Source organism: Manacus candei, unplaced genomic scaffold (assembly GCF_025592945.1).
Source record: "Manacus candei isolate 608988 ecotype Guabito, Panama unplaced genomic scaffold, ASM2559294v1 h1tg000056l, whole genome shotgun sequence".
Lineage (NCBI taxonomy): Eukaryota > Metazoa > Chordata > Aves > Passeriformes > Pipridae > Manacus > Manacus candei.
The window spans coordinates 3,707,505-3,733,769 of record NW_026138104.1 but is presented as its reverse complement, the minus strand read 5'-3'; the positions used below and the strand labels follow the sequence as shown (position 1 = coordinate 3,733,769).

The window sequence follows — 26,265 nt, the reverse complement described above, 5'->3', positions numbered from 1 at the left end:
TGGGACACAATCCTCCTGACCTCAGTATACAGCCAGAGTATAAAGTGAAGTAAATGAATTTCAGACTAAAAATATTTCAAAACTTGGAAACAATATCTCGTGTGGGGAGGGGAAGTGGGCTAAGCAGGAAAAATGGGAACCTCTGACTCTGTGCCATCAAAATCAGTCTATCATTCCTGTGAAAGGAAAGGGCACAGCACTGTTGCAGATCTCAGGAGAATTTTTGTCATTGTTCATTTTACAATGGACATGAGAGAAAAACTACCACCTTTGTACCCTGCCAAAACAATGCTGATGGCACCCTTGTGGCAAGTAATTCCTCCACTAAATACTTCTTACTGGTTAGAAACTAGTCAGACTCTGAAATTTTATACCAGTAACTGAGAAGTTCTGTGGTAGTCTGCTTTGATTGTCCGTGGTGCTGTTTTCTCTTTACCTCTTTTCTACACAGGTGCTGGCATACTTTTCCATGGGGTCATTTCTTTCGGAAAATCTTTTATTATGTTTCACAGAATATTTTCCAGAACAGATGTTGGGAGAGCAAAATGGCCTTCTGCTTTATTCATATGTAAATAAAAATTGTACTTGTTCTAACTCCTGACAAGTAGTATTTTCTATACAGAGATACAGATCAGTTAATAATTGGAGAAGAAAACTGTGTCATGCTCATAATAAATCCAAGGAATGATGGGGAAGGAGCCTATGAAGCTGAGTTACACATAAAGATTCCACCTGAAGCAGATTACACTGGGGTTGAACGCAACAATAAGGTAAATGAAAATCAAAATATTAGCAATAATAAAGCAGAAAATTGGACACTGCTGTCTCATCTTCCCAGCACAGCAGTGTTTTACCATAATTAAGGGTGTCCCAGTCTGATATCCTCAACAGTTGAACATTAACTGCAGTATAAACTTGACAAAGTTGTTTTCCTTTGTCATCAATTATTCTATGTTATGGATGGGCCAAAAACTCAGTCATAATGTAAAATGTGCCAGTGTTCACAGGAGGACTAATGTTGACTGAAGTCCTGCTGAGCTGTACTGAACATGCAGTGTTTCCTTTTGGGGTCTGTTTGTTTTTTAAGAGCAAAGATGAAACACTATCCTGCAAACAAGCAGAGTGTTCATGTATTCTCTGTTGGACAGCAAGTCTGAATCACCTCATCTGCACATAAATCTCCCAAGCTGTTGCAACATGAGCCTGCTTTTTTCTGTTAGTGCCTGGAATGTTCAGAAGGGCCTCAAGGGTGAGAGTGGGAGAAAGCAAGTTAATTTCCTTTCTAAAGGTAAATGTTTTTAAGGCTGAAAGTAACTTACAAGGTATTTCCTTATTCTCCTTCTGTCAGTGACTTTATTAATGGGCTTTTAACCTAATTTGAAAAAAAATTACAAGAGGTAATGATGTCATCGAAGATGACAATATGGAAATTCTCTGCAACTTCACATCTCAGAAGCATACATTAAAGAAACCAGCCTTTTTCTATTGCCTATTCTTTTGTTCTCTTAGCAAAGCCTCTGGTTCTTTTGACTGTGATTTACAAAAGTTCTCTTTGATATACCACACATGGTTACATTTTTCATTTGTTGCTCTTTAGGAATATTCAGCTGCTCTTTTGGACATTACAAAGGATGTCAGGGGAGGCACTTAATCCAAAACTCACAGCACATATTGGCACATGTCTATCATTTGAGGGACTTGGGGGTGGTGGTGGACGAGAGGCTAGACATGAGCCAGCAACACGCACTTGCAGTCAGAGCCAACCCTGTCCCGGGCTACGTCAGTGTGGGCAGCAGATCGAGGGAGGTGACTCTGCCCCTCTACTCTGCTCTGGTGAGATCCCACCTGGAGAACTGCATCCAGCTCTGAGGTCCTCAGCACTGGAAGGACATTGACCTGTTGGAGCAAGTCCAGAGAAGAGCCACTATCTGATTAGAGGGATGGAACACCTCTCCTGTGAGGAAAGGCTGAGAGAACTGGAAAAGAGAAGGGTGACCTAATTGTAGCTTTCCAGTACCAAGAGGGAGTCTACTAGAAAGATAGAGAGTTTTTACAAGAGCACGTAGTGACAGGACAAGGATGAATGATTTTAAACTGAGAGTAGGTTTAGATTAGATATTGGGAAAAAAATTCTTTACTGTGCGGGTCGTGAGACACTGGAACAGGTTGCCTGGAGAAGTTGTGGATGACCCGTCCCTAGAAGTGTTTAAGGTCAGGATGGATGGAGCAACCTGGTCTAGTGGAAGGTATCCCTGTCCATGGCAGAGTAGTTGAAACTAGGTGATCTTTAAGACCCCTTCCAAATGAAACCATTCTATGATTCAGACTGGAGAGAGATAATTAAGGACTTTATATTATTTTAGGAAAATTTAAATTTTACAGCATCTGCAGGATGGACTTGCGGAGAAAGAAAGGAAAAAGACATGAAATATTCTGGTGCTTTGGAAGACTAAAGAGAAACTAGAATGGGTTAGGAAAGAGTGCTAACATTCTTTTTCTTTTGAATAGAAAATTGTAAAAGCCCAGGCATTAGGCAAAGCATTGCCAGCCAGTGAGGGAAGTGATTGGTCCTCTCTGCTCTGCACTTAATTTAATACAGAGTAATTTCAGCAGACAGGTGGATTTGTGGTAGAACCTGTTGCAATGATGCTCTTAAAGCTCTTCCTCTAACATTTCATTGACTTTTGGTTCTACTGTGTTTACAGTCCTCTGTGTAGCTGTTTTTCTCTGAACTGCAGATTCCTGGTGTTAAGGTAGAGATAGTATTCACCTCAGCCAGCAACACAGAAAGATTGAGACCAGAATATATGAAATGTAATCAGCTGAATAAATAATTTGATACATTTCTGATGAACTGAAAAATCTTTAGAATCAAATAATTTCCTCTATGATACTCATAGAGGATATTTATCTACTTTATTGTGGGGCTACTCTGGATTTAGTCTACCTAATAGAGAAACACATTTATCCCTTAAGTGTTTCCTGTCCAACCTGCTTTTTTTTTTTTTTTATTTTAACTACTTTTTGGGCTATTCTATATCATTTGAATTACACTCAGAAGCTGTTGAAGTCAACAACTTAACTGAAAATTCACTTGCCTTCTATCTCCTGCATTCAGCTTTATGCAATGCAGTGTTTGACCTGCCTCGGTTGTCATTATCTTGTTATCTCAGGACTGATTCTGTAGAATATTGTACACGGGCTGTGCAACTGTACCAAAATGAGTAACATTTTGCAGGGATATATGTGATCATATGAAGGTGGAGTGGGAAGTGAATGTACATAATCTTAAAGTTTGAGGTCAAGGATGTGATTTTGGAGCTTCATTGTTTCCTGAAGATGCTGACACTTCCTTCAGGCAGAAGCTGATTATTGAAGTAAATGACTTAAAATGAAATCAAATGTGTTGTTTTTTAGTTGTATTGTGGAAACACTTAGAAGGTCCAGAGACCAGGTAAATGAATAAATTACTACAGCTTTAGTAGAAACCTGTAATTGGTTTGTAATAACTGTTCATATGGATAAGGTGTAGAGTTACTAGAATTAGCTGCAATGAAAAACATATAACTACATTATATTACCTCATATAACTAGAAGTAAATTAGGCAAATGCAAAGCCCTAATAGATATTTGTTCCAAACCAAAAAACATTATGTATTTTGGCAGAACTGTCTCTGCTCAGGCTGGAAACTGTGGAATGGTGAGTTCACATCCAGATACATATTGCAATGGATAAGGTCTGAGCCACTTTCTTTCTGAACTAAAGCATGACACTCATAAAATAATAATAATAATAAAAAAAAACCAACAAAAAAAACCAAACCTGAAACCTTCTTGTATTATCTGAAAATTCCTAGAATAAGTACATAATGGCTGGCTGGATGAGATGTGATTTGAGCCTTATGAGGACAAACACTACTTCTTTATACATCAACTAGAAGAGAAGCTAAATTCTGGCACCTGGTACCTAATCCATCCACTTCTTCTCAGAAAATAAAATTGGAATGTGATGATCAAGGAAGGAGAGGAGGTGTTTTACTCTTCAGCCTATTGTGCTTAACTATTCTGGCATCAATTAGTAACTCATCACTACGACCACCAAAAAGTTTCAAGTTTGTAGACTGCCTGGATTACTTAAAGCATCCACTCGTTTTCTAGTTAAAATGCACCCTGGGAGCACATGTGTTAATTGTTGGGGTTTTATTTCTGCTCAAGACTGCCAAGAAGACCATGTGTTGCTATAAAAATATAAATTGCTACCAGTGGCAGGTAGAAGAGTTTTGTGGCAAACACTTCCATGTGGCTGAGTTACATATGAACCCACTGATACTGACAATAGTAGGTGTACAAGTCTCTGAGCTTGCTTGCTTCCTGCCTGGTTTCAATTTTCCTATTTTGTATTTAGCCACCTCAAAAAGGTGATCAGTGCAAAAATGAAGGCAGTAAATCTCATTATTGAAAGAATTCTACCAAACTTGACCCTTTGTCACATCTTTATGCTGCACAAATTAGGTTTTATGTTGCTGGTCGTATAAATTCTGTACCATTAATCATTTTCTGTCTTAAGAGCATGCCATGCAAACTGCAGAAAACCTCCTCACAAAACTTCCCTATTTTCTCAGCCTTAGAAGGACAAAAAAATGTGTGATAAGGGCTAATTTACTCTGTGCAGGTCTCTGATACAGCATTTTAAAAGAAACTGCCAAATGTCCTATATCAATGAATATTTATTTTATAACATTTAGACCTCAATTTCAACCCTTCTTGCCTAACAAAAGCAAAACTATAAACCCACACATCAAGCTAAAATGATTAGTTTTCCAGACAAGTTTGATTTCAACTGTGTTAACATCCTCTCTTCTCCCGTGTGTTGCTTCCCACCTCTAATTAACCAGCTGGAAAGAGTGTAAAAATCCTTCCCTCCCAACCCTAGAGAGGCTTGGGAAGGCTGTTAGTGAACTGGACATGCTGTGTAACCAACTTTGTTTCCTCCTAGCAAACTGTAAAAGTGTCAGTGTACAATGAGGTGTGTGCTGAGGGCATGCTTCATATGGGCTCTGTTTAGGACATGCCCTATCTTTTCATTTAAATTCAGGAAATGATGAGGATAGCATGTCCGTGCTGGCTTTTACAGATAAGACAAATTGGTAGTCAGTAGTCTGGAGATTTCCCAGGTCTTTTTATATAACTCACACATACTGCTTCATCCATGAAAATCACAGATGAGAGAAAAGGTAGTGTAACTTGCTGCATCCTGCTTTTACAAAGCTTGTTTACTTCTGCACATATATGGAAATACCTTCTTTTATTAAATATATCAAAGAGGAAAACAACAAAAAAAAAAACACCCGCATTTTGTTGCTTTGTCTTATTCTGTATCTCCTAATTTGCACTATTCTATAGCTGTTCCTCCTTTTATACAGTCTGTTTTGTTTACAGATGACGCTACTAGTGATAAAGATTGCTATAAACAACAAAAACCTTAATTTCTGATAATGTGAAAACCTATCTCCTTTGTTGCCAATTTATAAACACAGATAACAGTTTATGTTTCTACAGTAATATTTAATGTTCTAAGTATTTTAACATAGATTGGAAAATAAGGGTCTAGACTTGATCCATCATAAAGTTCTGCCAATGCCAGAAATTCACTATAGAGGCTTCTGGTGGTGGACAACACAACCATTTCAATTAGCATGAGACCTTTTTCCTCACCCAGGTTTGCCTGCTCATTTTTCTCTGTTGAGTCATTATGGCTATAGGAATGATTCACAAAAACAGAGCAGTATGTTAAAACTAGACATGGAGTGATCTCATCCTGATTCTTAAGGTTCTGGGAAACTATCCTCTTCGGTTTTCCCTGGCATCAGTTTTCCCCTGTTTTCTGACAATAAGCAAGTAAATGTTTTGATAGTGCACTGAGCAGGTGTCCGAAATCAAAAGAAATGTCACAGTCAAAAAGGCATCACTTTCCCAACTGGATACATTTCACTGTGATCTCTGACCTCCATATTGGTGTCCTTTTGTTGCAGGCACTGCGTGTATTGAGCTGTGATTACAAGATGGAAAATGAAACTAGAATGGTGGTTTGTGATCTTGGGAACCCCATGGTGGCTGGCGCAAATGTAAGGGAAAACCAGATGCATTTACTGATTTTTATCTAATTGAATTTTAAAGGGGAACAAATGGAAATCTATTCAATTAGCAGAAGGAGTCCCAATAAGCAGCATATAAACCAAATTATTTAGTTGGACAGGAAATTGTTTGTGTAATAAGAGGCAGAACTGTGCTTCTAAAGACTAACAATTTCTTTTTCTAAAAGATTAATTATGCTAGAACCTGTGTTTTATTTCATTTATTGTAAAGAAAATGAGTGACTCAGTTTAAGTCACAGAAGTTACACTACTATAATGAGAAGAGAATCCCAGTCTGCAATGTGATCTGTTTAATTTTTCTTTTTTAGTACTACCTTTACTTAAGACATGTATAGTAAATGACAACTTCTTTAGTCTGATTCTTATCTTCAGTGCATAAGGATTGTCTTATCTGTTTATATCACAATTTATATCCAGGAAAATGGGGTTGGAATAAAGTTTTACTTCAAGTTATTGTTATAAATCTAAAGATTTTCCTAAGACAGCCTCTCATTAATCAGACTACACATTAGATGGAATGTTGGTAGCCTTGCTTTTAGGCAAAAGTGGAACTGAATAATGACTAATGATGGACAGTAGGTAAGGATTAAAAATACGTTTGGAGATAAAAAAGAGCTACCTTTTCCACAATTATCATCCTTTGTCCCTATTTCATGACAAAACAGTCTGGGAAATCCCAGAAGTGTTAAACTCAGGAATATTCAGCCATGGATGCTCTTGCAGAGGAATTTAGTGTTTCTTATAAATTTGTAAATGTTACAAATATTTAACTAAAAGCAAATAATCCAAACATTTATACGTAGATAAAAAACTATCCTAATAAAAATGAAGTGGTCAACAGCATGAACATATATCAGGAATAAACAACAGTTTTTGACTGAAAACTACCACTGCTTGAATTTCATATTGGACCTGTGGCTTTGCAAAGAAACTAAAGCAAATTTCATAAGTATTTTCAAAATTCCTACAGAGTTAAGGTTTGTCCTACAGAAGATCAGTATTTCACTCTTCAGACTCTCTACAGAGGGGATCTTTCCTGGTCTCTTATGATCTTGAAGTGGTTCATGTCTGACCCTCGATAAAAGAACCAAAAGAGTCATACTCCCCATGGGAGACTGGGACTAGAACAAGTTTGTTTGGATCCTAGGGATAGCCTCAGATCAGCCACAGAACTGAAAGTGAATGCGAACAGGTGTTTCATACAGTCATCTGCTTGCATGGTCACAAACAGTCCCAGGGACTCTTTGGGATTACAAGGAGCTGGAAACCACTGAAAGTTGGACTCTCGGTAATGGACCTCCTGGGAAGAAGAATCTTCCTGGTGAGTTTCTTTCTCCATAGAACCACTGTGAACTAGAAGTCTGAAGAGAATACTGCAAACATTTTCTGGGAAGGACATAGACAAGAGGGATAAAAGATTTTGAAGGTTTTGTTTTATTCTACTAAATGAAACTCCTAAAAGTTAAGAATAATTGAAAACATTTCTGAGGAATGGAATTTTCATAGTGGGATTATGGGAGGCAGTGATGGGCCAAAGCACTGGATAAATTCCAAGTCAAGTCAAATAAAAATGGGGATTCATCCAAGAATCCTCAAAGAGCTGCTGATGTCATCACAAACCTCTCTCAAGGACTTTTGAGCAGTCTTTGGAAGCTGGAGAGGTCCCAGCTGACTGGAAGGTGGAGAATGTTATCTTGATTTCCAAGAAGGGGAAGAAGAAGAACCCCAGTAACTACAGACCTGTCAGTTTCCCTTCAGCACCTGGTAAAGTTATGGAGAAGATTATTTTGGGAAGTATGAAAGACAGCGCAGTCGCTGGTCACAGCCAGCACGGCTTCATGAAAGGAAAGTCCTGCTAGTCGAACCTGATTTCCTTCTACAACGAGGTAACCCACCCAGCTGACCAAGGGAAGACAGTTAATGTAACCTTTTTGGATTTCAGTAAAGCTTTTGATATTGTCTCTCACAGGATCCTTCTGGACAAAATGTCCAGCACACAGCTGGATAAACACATCATGTGATGGGTGAGCAATTGGCTCACAGGTTGAACACAGAGGGTAATAGTGAATGGGGTAACATCAGACTGCTGACCTGGCATAGTGGAGTTCTACAGGGCTCCATCTTGGGCCCTGTGCTCTTCAACATCTGCATAAATTACTTGGATGCAGGACTGAAAGGGATACTAAGCAAGTTTGCAGATGACACAAAACTGGGAGGACCTGTTGTCTCCCTCAAAGGCAGGGAGGCCCTGCAGAAAGACCTCAACAAATTAGAGGACTGGGCAATCACCAACCATAGGAAGTTCAACAAGGGAAAGTGCTGGATTCTGCACCTGGGATGGGACAACCCCAGGTGTACGTACAGACTGGGGAATGAGATGCTGGAAGGCAGTGCCATGGAAAGGGACCTGGGGATCCTGGTCAATGGCAAGTTGAACATGAGTCAGCAGTGCCCTGGCAGCCAGGAGAGCCAACCGTGTCCTGGGGGCATCAGGCAAAGCATCACCAGCCGGTCAAGGGAGGGGATTGTCCTGCTCTGCTCTGCACTGCTGTGGCCTCACCTTGAATATTGTGTGCAGTTTTGGTCTCTGCAATATAAAAAAGACATTAAGCTGTTAGAGAGTGTCCAAAGGAGGGCCTTTGGATGAAGATGGTGAAAGGTCTGGAGGGGAAGCTGTATAAGGAGCAGCTGAGGACACTTGGTCTGTTCAGCCTGGAGAAGAGGAGACTGAGGGGAGACCTCATTGCAGTTACAGCTTCCTCATGAGGGGAAGAGAAGGGGCAGGCACTGATCTCTCCTCTGTGGTGACCAGTGACAGGACCTAAGGGAATGACCTGAAGTTGTGTTAAGGGAGGTTTAGGTTGAATATAAGAAAGAGGTTCTTCACCTAGAGGATGTTTGGGCACTGGAACAGGCTCCCCAGGAAAGTGGTTCACAGCACCAAGCCTGACAGAGTTGAAGAAGTGTTTGGACAATACTTTCAGGCACACAGTGTGAATCTTGGGTTTGACTCCTGTGCAGGGCTAGGAGTTGGATTTGATGATCCTTGTGGGTCCCTTCCAACTCAGCATACTCTGTAATTCCGATTCTGCAGTCTCTTGTATTGAGAAACCAGCAATTTTAGTTACCTGCTTAGTGGTTTCCCAGTTAGTCTCAAGGCAGAAGCAAATTCTCAAGATACAAATGGAAGTAGACAAGAATCTTGTGGATGATCAGGATGCAGTGAAGGAGGGCAGGAGAGCATAAAACCCCTTGGGTTTGGAAGAGAAAAGGAAGACTAAACACGAGAGACTCTCGCATGTTAGACTGCAGACCCTCAGACTCCTCTCTTTGAATCCAAGGCCATGTTTCCACATCATCCTTGACTCAAAATGCTAGCAGGGTGAAGACTTCAGGAATGCCCTTTGGTGGCTATTAAAGCAGTACTACTCTCACCTGTGTCCTTATGAATTTTCACAATGTAACTGATCCTTCTTTTCTTCAGAATCAGTTCTAGGGTTGCCATTTATGGTTTGCTGTTACCAAATATTCCTAAGCAAAATACTTTGTAAAGAGTGACTTAGAAGTAGCAGAATAAAACAACAGAGTTTATAACATATTTAAGGATGTTCTGGTTTATAACAAAGTAATCCAACCCTTTAAAATTGAGGCATGCAAAGATAGAGTATTACAAAGACAGATGGCTAAATTATTTGATTAGAGTGAGTGAAATCTTAAATCCAAAATTTGTCTTTGAAACCAGCTCTCCTGGACACTCAGGAAAGGTGAAAGGACTTTTGCTTTTTCAGTCCAAACATATTTATGATGGCAAATGTACTTCCAAAAGCAAAATACCAGCCCTTTGCACAAATTGCATAAATCACAAAAGGTTGCTCTGATCTATTTCCAATTTTGCAAAACAATTCTGCACTGGCAGGAGATCAGTTATTCTCAAAATACTCAGTCAGAAAGGAACTCTTTGTGAAAGTTGTGAGTGGAAAGGAAGGGTTAGGTCAAAATCGAACATTGCTGAAGTTCTTAACTATTGAGTCACTGTCATGGCTTTTCAGCACCCTGAAATCCTAGAATTCTTGAACTCTTTAAGATCAACTTTTGGGTATGAGGGTTATGTTGGGATTTTGTGATGTAACCCATGGGATATTACTGTAGTGGACTACAGGGTTGACTGACATTTCGCATCTTCAAAATGCATTATTGTCATCTGTGTCCTTAAAACTCTTTACTGACCACAAAAAAATACTTAACCTTTTCAGTAATATCTTTGAGGTTAAAAAAAGAAGAAAAAGTGAAAAATAATATAGAAAGGTAAGGAAAATCAGAATACCACATGACCCAGAATGCAAATTAAATGGCTGATACCATCTCACTGACAAAGAGTGCTCAATGTACTTATTTATGACTCTTAAATGGATCAGACCAACAAGCTTCCTAATGCCTGTTCAGTGGCGTTAGCAAGTGAAATATAGGTTTTATTAAAAATTCTGCTAGATTTTTCTAGCAGGGAGTTAATAGGAAACAAGAGTAATAAGATTATAAGACTGGAGGATTGGAAGATCTTGCCTGTTTCTTGATATGTACCAAACTAATTCTTCAAGAGCACAGAGGTTTTATCTTTCTTATGCACTGTAAGACACTTTAAAAAAAGCTTTCCCTCTGCCTCCCAGCATACTTCTAAATCATGTGAAACATGGTAACAGATTAACGCTGATCACTAATAGCAGGAATGTCATATATTTCAAAGACACATGATGTTACAAACACGGAAAAATTGCAATTTTAATGAAACTAACTTCACTTGGAAAATTTTAAAGAAAATTAAACTATTCTGATAAAATTTATGTCCTAGTAAAATAAGGAGGTTGAGTGATTGCTAAGCTACAAGTTCAAGCAAATTAAACTTCTTAGGCCTCAGTGGGTCTTCAGCAAGGGCAAGTGAGCATCTTTGCCCCATTATTAGTAGCAGTGTCAAGGGTTACTTGACATTAACAAAGTCATGCAACTATACAAAGGCAACATCTGCAGCTTATTAGAGTTGTACAGTAGGAGTGTGTTTCACCATTAAATAGGGGATTAAGCCTCAGGGGAGTAATAGATCATCAAAACTACAGTTCATGTCTGCTCTGTCTGATGAAAATTTTATCTTTGGTTCACCACATCTTTTTTCTTCTATAAGTGGAAATAAATTTATTTAGACTGGTTAGTAAAAACAGTGAGAGAAATGGTGAATTGAATATTTGGAATTTTTTGTCTAAAAGACTAAAGAAAGTCATTATATTTTTAAAGGTGAATGGAATTTCAATACTATTGTTAACATCATCTCCAAAAAGAGACCTTATAAAGAGCTTACATCTCTATTCCATCTCTATTACTGTTTTCAACTTCTGAGTAATTTAACGAGCACTGTCTTTTCATCTGAAAGATTCTGCTTCCAAAGAGAGAGATCAACTATAACTGTGACATTAAAATAATCAGAATTCAAAGATTTGAACTTGCCATTTCCTTTATGATGACAATATTGCTTTCAGCATTGGCCAGATGAAAGTAGTAGTTGAAACATGTTAGGTAAGTCTTGTTCTGGAGATGGATTAAGACTCAGCCATAGGAGAGGTAGACAGGGAGTGAGAAGCAAATGGAAATTGTCAAAGGGAGGAAACCACATCTGCAGAAACACAGGGGAGCACCAGTGGAAGCACTCGTCTCCTTCAGTTTTGGGAGCTGTGTGTTTTACCCTCTATCTCCTCTGCTCACACACTGCAAGCTGTGGCAAACTAAATTGCAAATATAACTTTGAATCTGTATTCCTCTTAACAGAACTGCAATAAAACCAAACCAAATTAAACTAAAACTGCTACTAATTTAGCCTTAGGTGATCAGTCAGCCCCACAACACCTAAAGCATGCATCTCATAGGTCACAGTTGCCGAAACAAGGTGGGGAGCAGGAAGCCCTGGAGACCTGGACAAAGGCGTGCATAGATGGAGGCAGGGATGAGAGGTGCCAGACAACCATTATTTTCTTTTGGCTTAGCAAAGTAAAGCAAAGACTGTCTGAATGAAGAAGGACCCACCACTGTTTTCTTGGGAGTATGCATCTCTGTTCCTCTGATCTTTCCTCTGTCCAGCCAAGTTTTCCATCTGGTGACATACACAGGCAGGATGGTATTTTTTCTTAAGAAAAACTAGATGATGTTATTTCATACTAATTTTAAAAAACCACAGCATCCAGTATGTCTGTGAAATGCAATGTTGAACAGTACTGCTTTATTGATCTGGGAGATCAACCATTTTTAATAACCTGCTGTTTTGTTTCTTTCTCAGTTCTCCACAGGCATTCGATTTTCTGTTCAGCATTTTGAAAATGCAGAGTCCAGCATCAGTTTTGAACTGCAAATAAAAAGGTTAGATATTTTATCAAGAGCATGGTTATTTAAATTATTAATTTCTATTGATATATAAACTTTAATATATAAGAAGGTCACTCTAACTCTTGAGTGTCAGTAATAATTTCATGGGCTTTCCTATGGTAGCTTACTTCAGGAGGATTTGTGATATTGGAACCTTCCTAGCTTTTAGCCAAATCATTTCTTTAAAATTCAGATTAACTGACTTTGGTCAGTAATCCAAGGATCTTCTACAGTTTTGCCAAAATTTTACCTTGTTTTCCACTTCCCAATTAATGAACAGTGATAACTTTGTAACAAAGTTGCATATGTGCAAACATATCAGCTATGAAATTCAGAAAAAAGACATACCTCTTCTTCACAGCAATTTAGAAAATAAAAGGAGAGCAGTTAAAATCTACTCAACAGATTTGCAAGCATGAAGAGAAAGAACTGCTTCAGTTTGATGCAGGTGAACTTCTGTCATTTTTCCATTAGTTTCCTCCCTCAGGTCCCTTGTGGGCCTCACATACTACTGCTGGAGAATCTTCTGGTTTATGCTGAGCAGTACTTCTTCCACAGGGACAAAAAGCACAGGGCAGGCTGGGTTAGGATAAAAGCAAGAACAAGCCTGGGACTTTTTCTGAAGGTGGCAGGGCTTCTGCTTCATCTGTCCTCATCAAATACACGCTAGAGTTCCTGCCCTCTCTGCCCCACACACAGAGACTTAAATGCTCATGTCTGGCCTTTAATGAGGGCCTTGATCATGTTCATTATGGTAAATAACTGAGACATTTAAAATATCTAAGTCATGTTTCCCTAATGTAACCCTTGAAGGAAAGGGCATGTAGAAATTTGGAAGGGCACAGCAATGCCACAGAAGTCAGTGAGGTGCTCGGTCAGGCCTCAGGCCTCTCCCAGAGATCCAACTGGTGAGCTGGAGGTCATGCAAACCTGGACATGGGCTACTCCAGAGACAGATACAGCGAGTAACTTGTAGGTCCCCTGTCCCTGCCACTGGTCACTTCTTAGTGCAAGCAATACAGTTTTAGATGGCTATGTTTAGAGGCTCATGGCTCTAAACCCTTTTCATGCTATGAAATTGTGGAGGCTCAGAGCTTTTTTGGATAGCTAAATCTGTCTAGGTGATAAGAGTTGAGGGTAGGTCACTGTTTTAGAAAAAGTGACATGAATTTACTGAGGAATAAGTCTGAACCTCAGAAGAAAACAGGATCTCATGCTTCCTCCTTTAGTGTGGCTCACTAAAATGAAAAGGGAGGAAATCTACTGGGCTACCAAAACCAAAGATTTTCAGAAACTGGTATGATAGTGCTGAAGAGCACCCAGCTACTTTAAAACCAAAAGAAAGAGTAAAACATCTTGCATGGGGAATGTACCCTACACTTAAAACTCACTGCTTGGTACATTCTTGCTCAAGCAGCACTACAGTTTGAGCATTTCTGTGTCCTTAGTGAACAGGTAAAAGAATCCTGAAAGGAAAAGAGAACAGAAATTCATGAGGCAGAAAGAGGAAATTACCTAAAGGGAAGGAAAAGGAAGAACATAGCTGAATTTGTGTCCCAGTCTAATTTATTCAAAAGAGAGACCTTTCATTTACTTCAAAACATCAAGTGGAAAATAAATATTTATTACTTATAGTAAAAAAGCAACAGTCTGAGTAGTGTCTTGAAATCTGATTCCTTTTCTGATGTGGACTTTGCTAGGCAATTATATACTCCTTAGAAAGGGAGATGTCCTGGCACTTTTCTTTAAACTATTTTCTTCTCTAAAAAAATACCATAAATTATGACCAAGATTTAAATACCATATATATATATATATATGCTCAAAATTTGTATTTTAGCTCCATGGAAAGTGAGGCCACTATACAAATTGGAGAGCAGCTTATTCTAACAAAGTAGTGGTTTAGTAATTTTTATACTTTAAACAATTTCTTTACTTTTGTACTCAAAACAATGGCTATAGAGGATCACATTAAAAGTTCAAATAATGTTTGGGGTGAATCTGCATTAGTTTACAAACAAATTAGAGCTGCTCTTAATTTTAGAAATCTGTAAGCAGAAAGCCTGGATCAAAGCAGTATTGCACTTTAATTCTCAAGAGTCAGTCACTGGGAATGCTGGCCTCCCCTGAATGTTTCCATTTGACTGATGCTACCCAGATGTGATAACAGCAAATTGTGACAGCAATAGAAACTTAGTCTTCATGAAGCAAGAAAGTACACACTTGCTTGAAAAAAACCATCCAAACTTAGTATTAAATAAATTCTAAGTCTGTCATTACTTATTTTCTCTTTCTTTATGAGTTTGAACCTGAAAACCTTCCTTTACATAAGTGGACTATAGTCATAGGAATGGTCTTTGGAAGTAAGAGTAACTACCTTTATTACTAAAGATTTGCAATAAGGAAAGACAATCAAGTGAGTGAGAGCACTAGACTTTAAACATAGGGATCTATTTTCACTGGTTAGTGGGATTAAGAGTGTAAACACTCTCTGGATAGGGGAGGGGAGGGAAGAAAATAAGAAAAGTAAAGAAACAGTTGAGCTGTGTTCTTTTTCCTCAAAGACTCTGTCATTCAGAAGTCACAAGTTTGGAGAGCCATAAAACCAATTTTTTTTCATTAAAAGCCTGTCTTGTTCACTAACACTACCTTTCTCCAGTGCATGAAACAAACTTGGATTTTATTAAGATACTTCAGACAGATAGCCAAGTTGAACAAGGGAATTTACATGATATTCTGAGCTGCATAAGTTTGTATCATCATATTCATCATAGGATTCTCTAAAGGAAGCTTGACCTGATTATATTACTAAGCATGTGATGAGATCAAGTAATATCAGACTTAAATACCAGTGTCCTGCAAGACTAAAGAGTGGCAATGGGAAGCCCATGCTGTAACATGTCCAATGGCATTGCATCCTAACTGGGGCCTTGTGGTATTCAGTGCTGTATCTATAACAATTTCATCATCATAACAATCTAGACTTCTGATAAATAACCTTTATTAACACTTGTACATATCTTTTCCAGCTCTAACAAGATAAATCCCACTAGCAATTTAGTTAACCTCCATATCAACGTCAGTGCTGTGGCTCAAGTACAGATCAGAGGGTAAGTATTCAACTATTTCAACTCATTAAGATAAGTACTTTCTTATTGAATCTTTCTGCATAATCCCATGTAGTGAATCTTTTGCCATGTTATAATTGCAAATACCTTGTCCACCTAGTATACCTGAGTCTCACCCCTGCAAACCTTGCAGGATAGAGCTACTAAGGACTTCCTTAGTTTCTGTGCAAATACAGCAACCTGTACAATCTCACATTGTAGTAACACAACTCAGAGCCAACATTTTAGTTGGGCATTCAAATTGTGCATGGATGTTACTAGTACAAAATGCCTCTTCATATACTTAGGTCTGCTTGTGCAACCTCTTGGACACTTAATGCTGAATACTAAAACAGAATCTACTGCTTTCGTGACTGGAAATGTGAAACACATTATGGCAAGGCATATACTAATAGGGAGCAGAGTGAGGCCTTTGGAGAAAGGATGAGTAAGGAATGAGTTATGACAAAAAGTCAACCAGCTACTATTGCAGGATTCTTTCATTTCTGCCCGAAGCAAGTGCAAATCCACTGACACAAAGGATGCCAAAACTAAACAGGCACAGGATATGAAAAAGATGATTATTTCTATTTTCAGATACTTGGTTTTGGAAACTATAAAATGCAATTAGTTGATAATTGCCAGTTGAACATGAGCCAGCACTGTACCCAGGTGACCAAGAAGGCCAGTGGCATCCTGGCCTGTATCAGACATAGCATGGCCAGCAAGACCAGGGCATTAATTTTCCTCCTATACTCGGCACTGGTCAGGCCACACCTCAAATACTGGGATCATTTTTTGGGCCCCTCACTACCAGAAGGACATTGAGATACAGGGGGGTGTCCAGAGAAGGGCAACAAAGCATGTGAAGGATCCAGAGCACAAGTCTTGTGAGGAATGGATAGGGGAGCTGAAGTTGTTTAGTCTGAGAAAAGGAGGCTCTGGGAGACAACTATCTGAAAGGAGGTTGTGGCCAGGTGGGGGTCAGTCTCCTCTTCAAAGTAATAAGAGATCAGATGAGATGAAACAGCTTCAGGTTGCACCAGGGGAGGTTTAGGTTGGATATTAAGAAAATGTTGTTCACCGAAAGGGTTGTCGAGCATTGGAAGAGGCTGCCAAGGGAAGCGGTTCAATCACCATCCCTAGAGGTATTGAAAAGCTGTGTAAATGTTGCACTGAGGGACATGATTTAGTGGTGGACATGATAGTACGAATTTTATGGTTGGACCTGATGATCTTCAAGATTTTTTTTCAACCTAAATTATGTAATTCTATAAGAATATCAGACTACCCTGTAAAATCTTGGAACTAGACTTCTATCCTGGCATCCTAGAGGAATTTGGCAGGATGCTCTATTAAAGCACGTAATTGCCCCAAATGCTTTTTGGCTGAGATATTACATCTCCTATATCTCCTCTTCCAAAGTACAGCTCAAGACCTTAACCATTGTCAGCTCTGCAAGGGGAAAATAGGAAGGTCATGGCCAGCTTCATTTCCATAGTCAGGCCATGAGGCTTGGCTGATGCAAGAGGGCTAGATGTCTCTTATACAATGCACCTCAAGGGACTACCTGAGGTCCAAACAAATAAAAATGTATGTATTTATAAAAACTATTTATTGTTATCTCTTTTAAGACAATATAACTACATAGTGCCAGCAATAAATCAAATAATTGTGCAGATCACAGAGACCATGTTTTCTTCTCTAATATTCAAGCTAAATCAGTGAGATTTTAAAAGTATTTTTCATCATATTTTGTAAGTGTATTCCAGGTAAAGACGACTAATCCTAAAACTAGAGTTAGGTGGAAAAAAGAAGGACTAGCACTCAAAGACTGTGCGGATATATGTTAATGATTGAACTTCTGAAAAGGAGCAGTTGTAAAACAACATGTTTAGTAAGAACAGAAGTGAGAATATTATTTCATTTTCTGTATTTAGTAGTGACCTAGGGAAATGAGCTGGATAGGAAGAGAGGTGAAAAATACAAAATGAGGGTAACACAGAAACAGAAGTAGAAGCTGAGGAAATAAAAATCAAAGGTGTTATTTAATGGGCTACAGATGTGTGAGAAAATGTTGGGAGCCAGCAGCTCAGATGTTGCCATGGGTGAACACCCAGGTTACAGGCTGGCTGGAGTCTCAGTGTATCAGCAGAAGAGTTGTGGTTACACACACAGGACTTCTCAGTAAGGGCTGCTTCCAGTGCTGTGGATTCTGCTCTTTTAGTGAGGTTTCTTGTCACTTTCACAGAAAAATTTTGCAAACCATTTTTCCTTTGCAAACTTTTTGGAAAACTTTTTGTCTCCAACATGTTCTCTCTGTACCACAGTGTGTTCCTTTTAATGAAAAGTTCTGTAACAGGTAAATAGATAGACTGAAAATGACCAAAACATCCTCACTTTTTAAGAGCTTGGCAACAAGCAGAAAGAGTCTTGAATTACTGCCTATAATGCTAAGAAACAAGTCATTAAATACAGAGGAATTACTTAATTGAATGACTTCCAGTTTCTTTCCTCTTAAGTCTTTTCATTTTCTTAGTTATAACATGCATGTACAAAGTGCTTTGTTCACGGATTTTGCTAATTACTCAGAGATGCTAAAACATGCAGTTCCAGGGGAATTTCTCACTATTTCCTAGATAAAAATAAAACAGACTATGTCCACATTTGGACAGGAAAATATTCTGCATTGGCTTCTCTACTGCTCTGCACAAAGTTCCATGAAGTGGAACTGGATATGTTGTACATTTTATTGAGGAAAAGTAAGGCGTTAGGAAGTTTTGAATATGCATACATGCATGTATACCTGTACAGTGGAACCATGCAAATATTTCCTCTCTGAAAAAGGAAGAAATCTTCTCCAATATTGTCTTCTAAAGAAAATTAAGAGAACTCCTTAGATAGTTCAATGAGCAGTTGCTTTGACAAGTGAGATTTGATTATTTTGCTTATCTTTTTTTTCTATAAAAATGTAAGAGTTTTAGTGTTGTAATTGTTATCTACCACTTCTGAAAAAAGCACCAGAGGAATGAGGAATTCAGGAAGGAAGTCATTTGGATTAGGAGAATTTGCAGCTGGCAGAATTCTTATTGTATATCCCACATAAGCCTTTTCTGTAGACCATACTTTGTTTATCTTATTTTTCAGTGCTCTTGTTTGACTGCTAATTGTCACATAAAAGTCTAGGAAAAATCCTTGCCTAACAAATCACTCAAATGTTAAAAATATTCTCAGTTAAATGCAAAATAAAATAGTCAAAAGAAAGGATTTCTTTTTCATTTGACCTGGTGTTTCTACTTTTATGTCAATAGCAGAAGTCCTCAAAATAACTCTGAAATCTGTTAAAATAAATGTCCTTTTATATTTTAGAATAATTTTAATTGAATGTCTACATTTACACTCTGAATTTTATAATTCTGTGGATAAGAAAAACACTTCCCAGGGAATGCAATAGAAACCACTAGTTTTTGAAACCATGCCTGCTTCTTTTTGTCTGTGTAGAGTTTCTGATTTGCAAATTTTTGCTGTAGCTTGGGGGTCTATGTGCCTTGGTTGTTGTATCAACACAGGAAATTTCCTATTCTCCAACAACAATCAATAATTAAAATTTGTATTGGAAACAGGACCATTTGTGAAATGTCTTTTTTAATAAATATGTTTAATTTCCTTTATTATTTGGGTTAGCTTGTGAATTTGTCCTCTGGCATACTTGTTAGTACAAACTGCTGGCCTTTTGAAGTCTGAGGAACTACTTAGGATACCCTAAATTTCACAAAGAGTTGTACTTTAACTGGATGATATTAAATTGTTCTCTGGGATTCCTTGGTGCTTTGAGAAACTGTATGCTGTAGGAAACTTTCTTTCAGACATTTCATTCTTTGTATGTGACATAAGAACTGTAAGCAAGACCAGTTTGTTTCCTCCTGAAGTATTTTGTCGGCATTTGCAACAGAACCATCCAAAATTCTCTTCTTCAAGGGGCAATCTGCAGCACTGCAAAGTGATTAACATCAGTGCCTAGAAGTCCATCATTTTATTCAAATGTTATATTCTAAAAAAAGTCCTTAGTGATTTTTTTTAACAGTTTTCTGTCAGCAAACTTCCTGCTTTGGCAGAACAAGCATTGAAATTGTATGGCTTTTAAGCTAAAGCCTGGAGAAGAGGAGGCTCAGGGGAGACCTCATCACTCTCTACAACTCCCTGAAAGGAGGTTGTAGCCAGGTGAGGGTTGGTCTCTTCTCCCAGACAACTATCAGTAAGACAAGAGGGCATGGGCTTAAGCTGTGCCAGGGGAGGTTTAGGTTAGATATTAGGAAGAAATTCTTTACAGAGAGAGTAATCAGGTGTTGGAATGGGCTGCCCAGGAAGGTGGTGGATTCTCCATCCCTGGAGGTTTTTAAGATGAGACTGGATGTGGCACTTAGTGCCATGGTCTAGTAACCGTGATAGTAGTGGATCAAGGGTTGGACTTGATGATCTTGGAGGTCTTTTCCAACCTGGCTGATTCTATAATTCTATGATTCTATGATTCTATGACTCTGTAAACCAGCAAAACTGAGTGAGATTTCACCCTTGCAAAGAAAGGATAATACCATTTTAGCACCAAGATCTACTTGCAGTACTAGCAGATGACAGATGTCTGTGCCAAAACTCACCTACCATGCTGAAAGAAATTCTTGGGTTCTGATACCCCAACTTCTGAACACCTGAGTGAGGTTAGGTTGGCATCTGAATGGGATCTGTACAAGGAACTTCCAGTTTTTATTGGAAGTAAAATGTTCGTGATTTAAATAGAAATGTTAACAGATGACTGCTTTCTTGCAATCGGATAGAGAAGGAAAGATAAAATAGCAGATCGAAAGAAAGATATCAAATATTAAGTCACCGTTTTCTTCATTTATGTTTTATTCATGTGTTGCAAGTTGCGACAGTATTTCAGGGAATGCCTTAGCTGTCACTTCCTTTGCAAAGCAGTTGGAAACCTGGAGCACTATTTCAGGCTCTAGCTCTGAGTTCAGTTTCTCAATACACCAATTTCCAATATGACTTCATGGAAGTCACAGTGTGTTGTTGGTTTCCCACCTGTAAAATGAGATAGACTACTTTGCAAGGGTTTTTAAAGGAATAAGAACGGAGGTTATAGAAATTTATAGTCAGAACAGTCAAATACCTAAAAATGTTATACAGGGAAGAAAGATGCATAGCTTTAAACAGCTACAGGCTTTAAATGGGAATGGGAAAATTCATTTATTTATGTATCGTTACTCCAGTTTTTTGGATAATATATCCAGATGTCTGAATGTCAGTGAGAATGATGTAAATGCCCAAGAGACTGGTGTCCTCTCTACCAACAGAGTTACTCTCTTGTCTGGAAAGGACCATCCATCAGAGGAAGTATGAAAATAAATGCACACCCCCAGTCATCTGTAAGGACTGGATAGTACTTTATGAAAGCAATGTAGTGTTCACCTCACGTAATTCAAATTAATGTGCCTAAATAACAAGCCCTTGAGAGCTCAGTTTTGGTCTTAGTTTTTTTTCTAAAAGTGATGCAGTCAGTCACTGGTAACAATTACTCTTTTAATTTGTTTTGTATATTACAGAGTGTCTCACCCCCCAACAATTATTTTGCCACTTCACAACTGGGAACCCAAAGATGAACCTACAAAAGAAGAAGAAGTTGGTCCTTTAGTAGAACACATCTATGAGGTAAAAATTATATATGTTGCCACAGGACCCCACACTGCCCCCATTGAAATCCTGATGAATTTGGTTTAATTTCTTTATCTGCAGCTAGATAAAGCCACAAATGTAAATATTCTGACTTTAGCACATGACCTAAATTTAATCTGGGAATTCACAACCCCATTATCTGTTCATGTGAGTGGAGGAGATGTTGATTTATGTTAGGAGTCTGTCTTTGATATTTAAAGGATTTATAAACATTTTGGGTGTTAGACAAGAAGTAAAAACAGTGCTTAAAAGTTCATTCTAATCGATGTCAAATACCTTCTCATTAGAAGCTGTGAGTGCTGTGCACAGGAAAAAAATTTTCCTTTGACATTTAGCTAACTGAGAAAAAATTGTGGACATACATGTAACTTGTTACCTCATTGCTCAGAAAATGATCTGCTGAAAATAACCCTCAATATTTGAAGAACACATGTTTCTACCTTTTATTGTTGTTGGTCTTTTCCTATGGATGATTTGTCAATTAAAAGAGAAGAGTTCAGCATAGAAAAAGGGCATTGAGTAAACTACATGGAATACAGGCCATCCTTAGAATCTAATAGATGACCTTTATTCTAGAGGGTAAAACAGAGTGCTTCACATATGGTTATAATTCACAAACTAACCCTCAAGAAAACATAAGCAACAGAGCTTAATCAGCAATGTAAGATTACAATTTGCATGCATACTAAACTGTAATGAATCAGACTGAAAAATACAAGTTATCATTTGTGAATTCCTCATCTTAAAACATTTCTCTAAACTGAAAAATCCCTAAAAAATCTTTCTGTCTCAAACATTTGGATTGTTTGTGAAACTATATATGTGACTTCAAATTTATTAAAATAGTTACAGTGATTAGTTACACTTATTAAGGAAACCATTCTCATGGTTTATATCAGCAAACCATAAAAAAGGCCAAACACCCTCCCAGAAGATGTAAGATTGAAAATGGGTTTTATATAGTTCTAAATAAAGTTCATCAGTCACAAAAGTTCTACACATTTAAAAAAAGGAGGTTGTCACATCTCTAGAAACTGTACCTAAATCTCCATGGTGTTCAGCTTCTTTAGATTTTCATGCCCAGTTATAACACATATCCAGACTTCCTGTGGTCATTAGATATTTTCATATTGTAAACTGGTATAAGGAAACTATTTTAATAGCCCAGATTTTTAAAATGTTATTATTTCTATCTTTGCTCTTTTTTTCCAAGAAATAATAATGTTCTGGGATGTTACCTTAGGAAAACTGGTTCTTTTTCTTCTTTGGAGGAAATCTGAATTGGCAAGTATTGAAAATAGAGTTCTTAACCAGAGAAGCTAAAGTTCTGCTATACCTTCTATTCCTGTGCCCTGAAGTATGATTCTTTTGTATTCTGAAGTTTTGACTACTATTTTCAAGTATGATCTGTTATGGTTCATTGTTCATAGTTCTTTAGCAGTTTTCTGCTAGTGTGTTTTGTGTTGGGTTTTTTTTTTAAGGTAATTTCAACTCTTCATATGTAGGAAAAAATGAGAAACGGGTCGGATTTCTTGAATACAGACTGACAGAAATTGCTGTTCTCCCAGATTTGCCACTGGCTTTATGACTAATGTACAGAGGTCCTCGTCTCCTACCTGCCAGAGATTCTCCACCAATAAAGCGATGTTAATAATCTATACATTCTTTCCAAAATACTCCAAGGCTGTGGACACTAAGAATTTGAAAATACCTAAGTGGTTGTTGCTGTGTCTTTTGTTGTTATTTACTGCCTTGGAAAGTACTGATGATATTTCTTTGACAGCTGCACAATATAGGACCAAGTGCCATCAACAATACAGTTCTCCATGTCGGTTGGCCTGTGTCCAGTCAAGAAGAATTTCTTCTTTATATTCTTCACGTTCAGACACATGGACCATTGCACTGTCAAACAAGCTCTCCCATTAATACAATGCAAATAAAGGTAAGTATTTTATTTCTATCTCTGTCTGTAGTATGCTTGATTTTTTTTTTTTTGCCTACACTTCACAATGGGATGGAGCTTTGGGGGAATTTTTAACAGAGACCCTAAGATCGTTTTCCTGGGTAAAAAGCAAGAGTCTATAATATTTCTAGTATGACAGTTGTGTTGCATGGTACATGTTTGGTTTCCTTTTTTCTCTTCCTATAAAAGGGGGTTATGTTTCCCCTTTTCCAGTCAGTGAGAACATCACCAGACTGCCACAACTTCTTAAACATGTATAATTGCTTAGCTAATGAATCCGCCAATTCCCTCAGGATCTGTGGATGTGTCTCATCAGGTCTCATGGACTTCTGCACTTTCAGGCTTCTTAGATGTTCTCAAACCTGGCCTTCTCCTACAGCAGGCAGTTCTTACTCTCCCAGTCCCTGCCTTTCCCTTCTGTCACTTGGGCAGCGTGGCTGGAGCACTTGCCAGTGAAAACTGGGACTGAAAGGCGTTGATTGCCCAAGCGTCCTCCCCATCCTGGGTAACCTGGTCTCATGTTTCTTTCTGAAGAGGGCTTAAATTTTTCCCTATCTTCCTTTGCTCACCAATGTACGCATAGAAGGTTTTCTTATTGCCCTTGATGTCCCTTGCCAGATTTAATTCTGTCAGGGCTTTAGTTTTCTAACCTGATCCCTGGCTGCTTGGACAATTTCCTATTTTATGATTTATGTTTATGATGGCAGATCCCCCCAAAAGAGCTTAGTTTGGCTCAAAGTCAGAAGATTAGCAAAACACAGCTCTACATATTATCCCATCAAAAACAAGGTATCCAATTTATTAAGCATAACTGATGCCAGACATTTCTGAAGTAAATAACACTTTTCAAGTTTAACCAGTAACCTATTAAACATCTTACAGAGAGACCTGCATTCTAACTGCTAAAAGTGCTTTACGTCTTTTGTATACCAGGAGGGTTTTGAATTCAGTATAATGGATGAAAGTGGAGACATCTTTCTAGTGATGGGGATTGCTCATAACCACAGCAGCTACAAGTCAAATCTTTAGCTTAAGGAGAGAGAACAACAATAAATACTTAAAAGAATAAAGAAAAATGTATGTATACCAAATACATTACGGCTAGCTTTTTGTGTTTCATCCAGGAAACCAGAGAGGGATTAGGATTCCCCCATTTTATTTAGCTCTCTAGAGGAGATATGAGTGATAGGAAACAGAGGACAGGAAATGTTTGCCTTTTATACCCTGAGCACAAGAAGTTTGGAAACGGAATTTTTTTGAATTTATCTTTTCCACCTCATTTCCACATGTTTTTCAAAAGCAGCAAGAAGGAAGAAGCTGAGGTGCTGCATTTGTACTTGCAAGCATAGCACCTTAATCTCACTGCTCAGATCAGGTTGCAAGCACAAGAAAAGGAGTAAAGAAGTTCAGCATCCTCCCTCCCTAGCCGCTGTGTTCTGTTTTAGTTTTGAATTAAGAAGCTGAGTAGAATACTGCCACAGTTCTTAAGGACATTTTCAGGCAATGTTTTTTTGGTGGTTTTTTTTTTGTTTTGGTTTGGTTGGTTGGTTTTTTGTTTGTTTTTTAGTTTGCTCTTGCTTCTCCTACTTGATAATGATTGCATATGTTTCATAAACAAGACTAAATTCTTGTGAAGCTTGTGAGAAATTTTCCTATAATAATGGTCCATCTGTTTTAGTAGAATATGGCTTTAGATTCACGATTATTATTTCAAGAATTTAAATATCCTTTTGTTACTTCAGTTTTTCAAAGCACTGAACAGGATGAATACACCAATCAGGTTTTAAATATGTAATGCTTATCTATTACTTCGTATGGGAAGAGGATGCAGAGATAACTTCCTTCAGGTTTTGTATAAACAGCAAGATGCTTGGCTCAAATTTCCAAATAAGGCCGAGGATGTTATTTACCTGGTTTCTCTTGGATTTCTGAACTCAGCTCTCTTAGGGCACTCGGTCATTTCCCCTTTGAAATTACTTAGACTGTTCAGTTTCAGTCAAAGAAGTGTATTCCTCCCCATTGCTGATTTTCCTATCTTGTAAAAAAGCTTCCTTCGTGCTTTTTTGTTTCATCCACAAAAATGAATCAAACCTGTGCACACATGGGAAGACTCTTTTCTGGGGACTTTTCCTTTCTGTAGCTTAGCTTTCTCTGAAGGCAGCGAGGGATTTGAAAGGATAATAAAATTATGAATCCTGAAAAAGGTGTAAAGAGGAGCAAAAGTACTTATCAAAGATACGGAATGAATTCCATTGCAGAAGAACTCAGTACAGTAGGATGCATCAATCTAGAAAGGAGGTGACTATGCATAAATATGATCCACAAAATGAGTAGTGGTGGGAAGAGCATGGCTGTGGATTTACTGTCCTCTGCCTATTCCTGCACAGGAACTGGAATACTTACTGAAGCCTGGAGAGCTACATTCAAAACAAGCAAAAGGAAGTGGTGGTTCATGATGACAGGTCTTAAGTGTCTGGAACTTGTGGACAGAAGAAAGTAGTCATGGTTAAAAGTTTACATGACTTTAAGAGGAAACTGAACAAATTCACAAAAGAGAAGTCCAGTGAAGATTAGTAAATGAATAAAAACTTCATACTAATAAGTAAGCCCCCAAGCAGAAAACATTTGGGAGCTGAAAGTTATTAGGAGAGCATTGTTATGTATGCCCTGTTCTTGCTTTTCCTAAAGGTAGCTGAGGTGAGAAGAGGGCTCAGCTAGATGGCCTGAGCCAGTATTCCTGATGAGTTGGTTTTTTAGTCCCAGACTGATGGCAAAAAGCAATTTTATGAAACCTATACCTATTAATACCACAAGTATAGGCTTCCAGCTTCCATGGTAGACTATACAAGGTGACACACATGGCACATTCTCAATAGCTGAGAACTGAAGTACCATGAGTGAGGCA

The 26,265-nt window shown here is 38.2% G+C and overlaps 1 protein-coding gene across 4 annotated transcripts in view; it reads left to right on the top strand.

The window, feature by feature from the left end:
* The window catches only part of ITGA8 (integrin subunit alpha 8), a 361,437-nt gene that overhangs the window by 53,217 nt on the left and 281,955 nt on the right, over window positions 1–26,265 (top strand). For all 4 annotated transcript variants that reach the window (XR_007907024.1, XM_051802544.1, XM_051802543.1 and 1 more), the window contains exons 20-25: window positions 623–770; window positions 6,033–6,125; window positions 12,472–12,551; window positions 15,587–15,667; window positions 21,268–21,373; window positions 23,181–23,339. Coding sequence is in view for 3 of the 4 variants with exons in the window: in XM_051802544.1 (XP_051658504.1) it covers window positions 623–770; window positions 6,033–6,125; window positions 12,472–12,551; window positions 15,587–15,667; window positions 21,268–21,373; window positions 23,181–23,339 (667 nt within the window). In the remaining variant the exon portion in view is untranslated. The remainder of the gene's footprint in view (window positions 1–622; window positions 771–6,032; window positions 6,126–12,471; window positions 12,552–15,586; window positions 15,668–21,267; window positions 21,374–23,180; window positions 23,340–26,265) is intronic.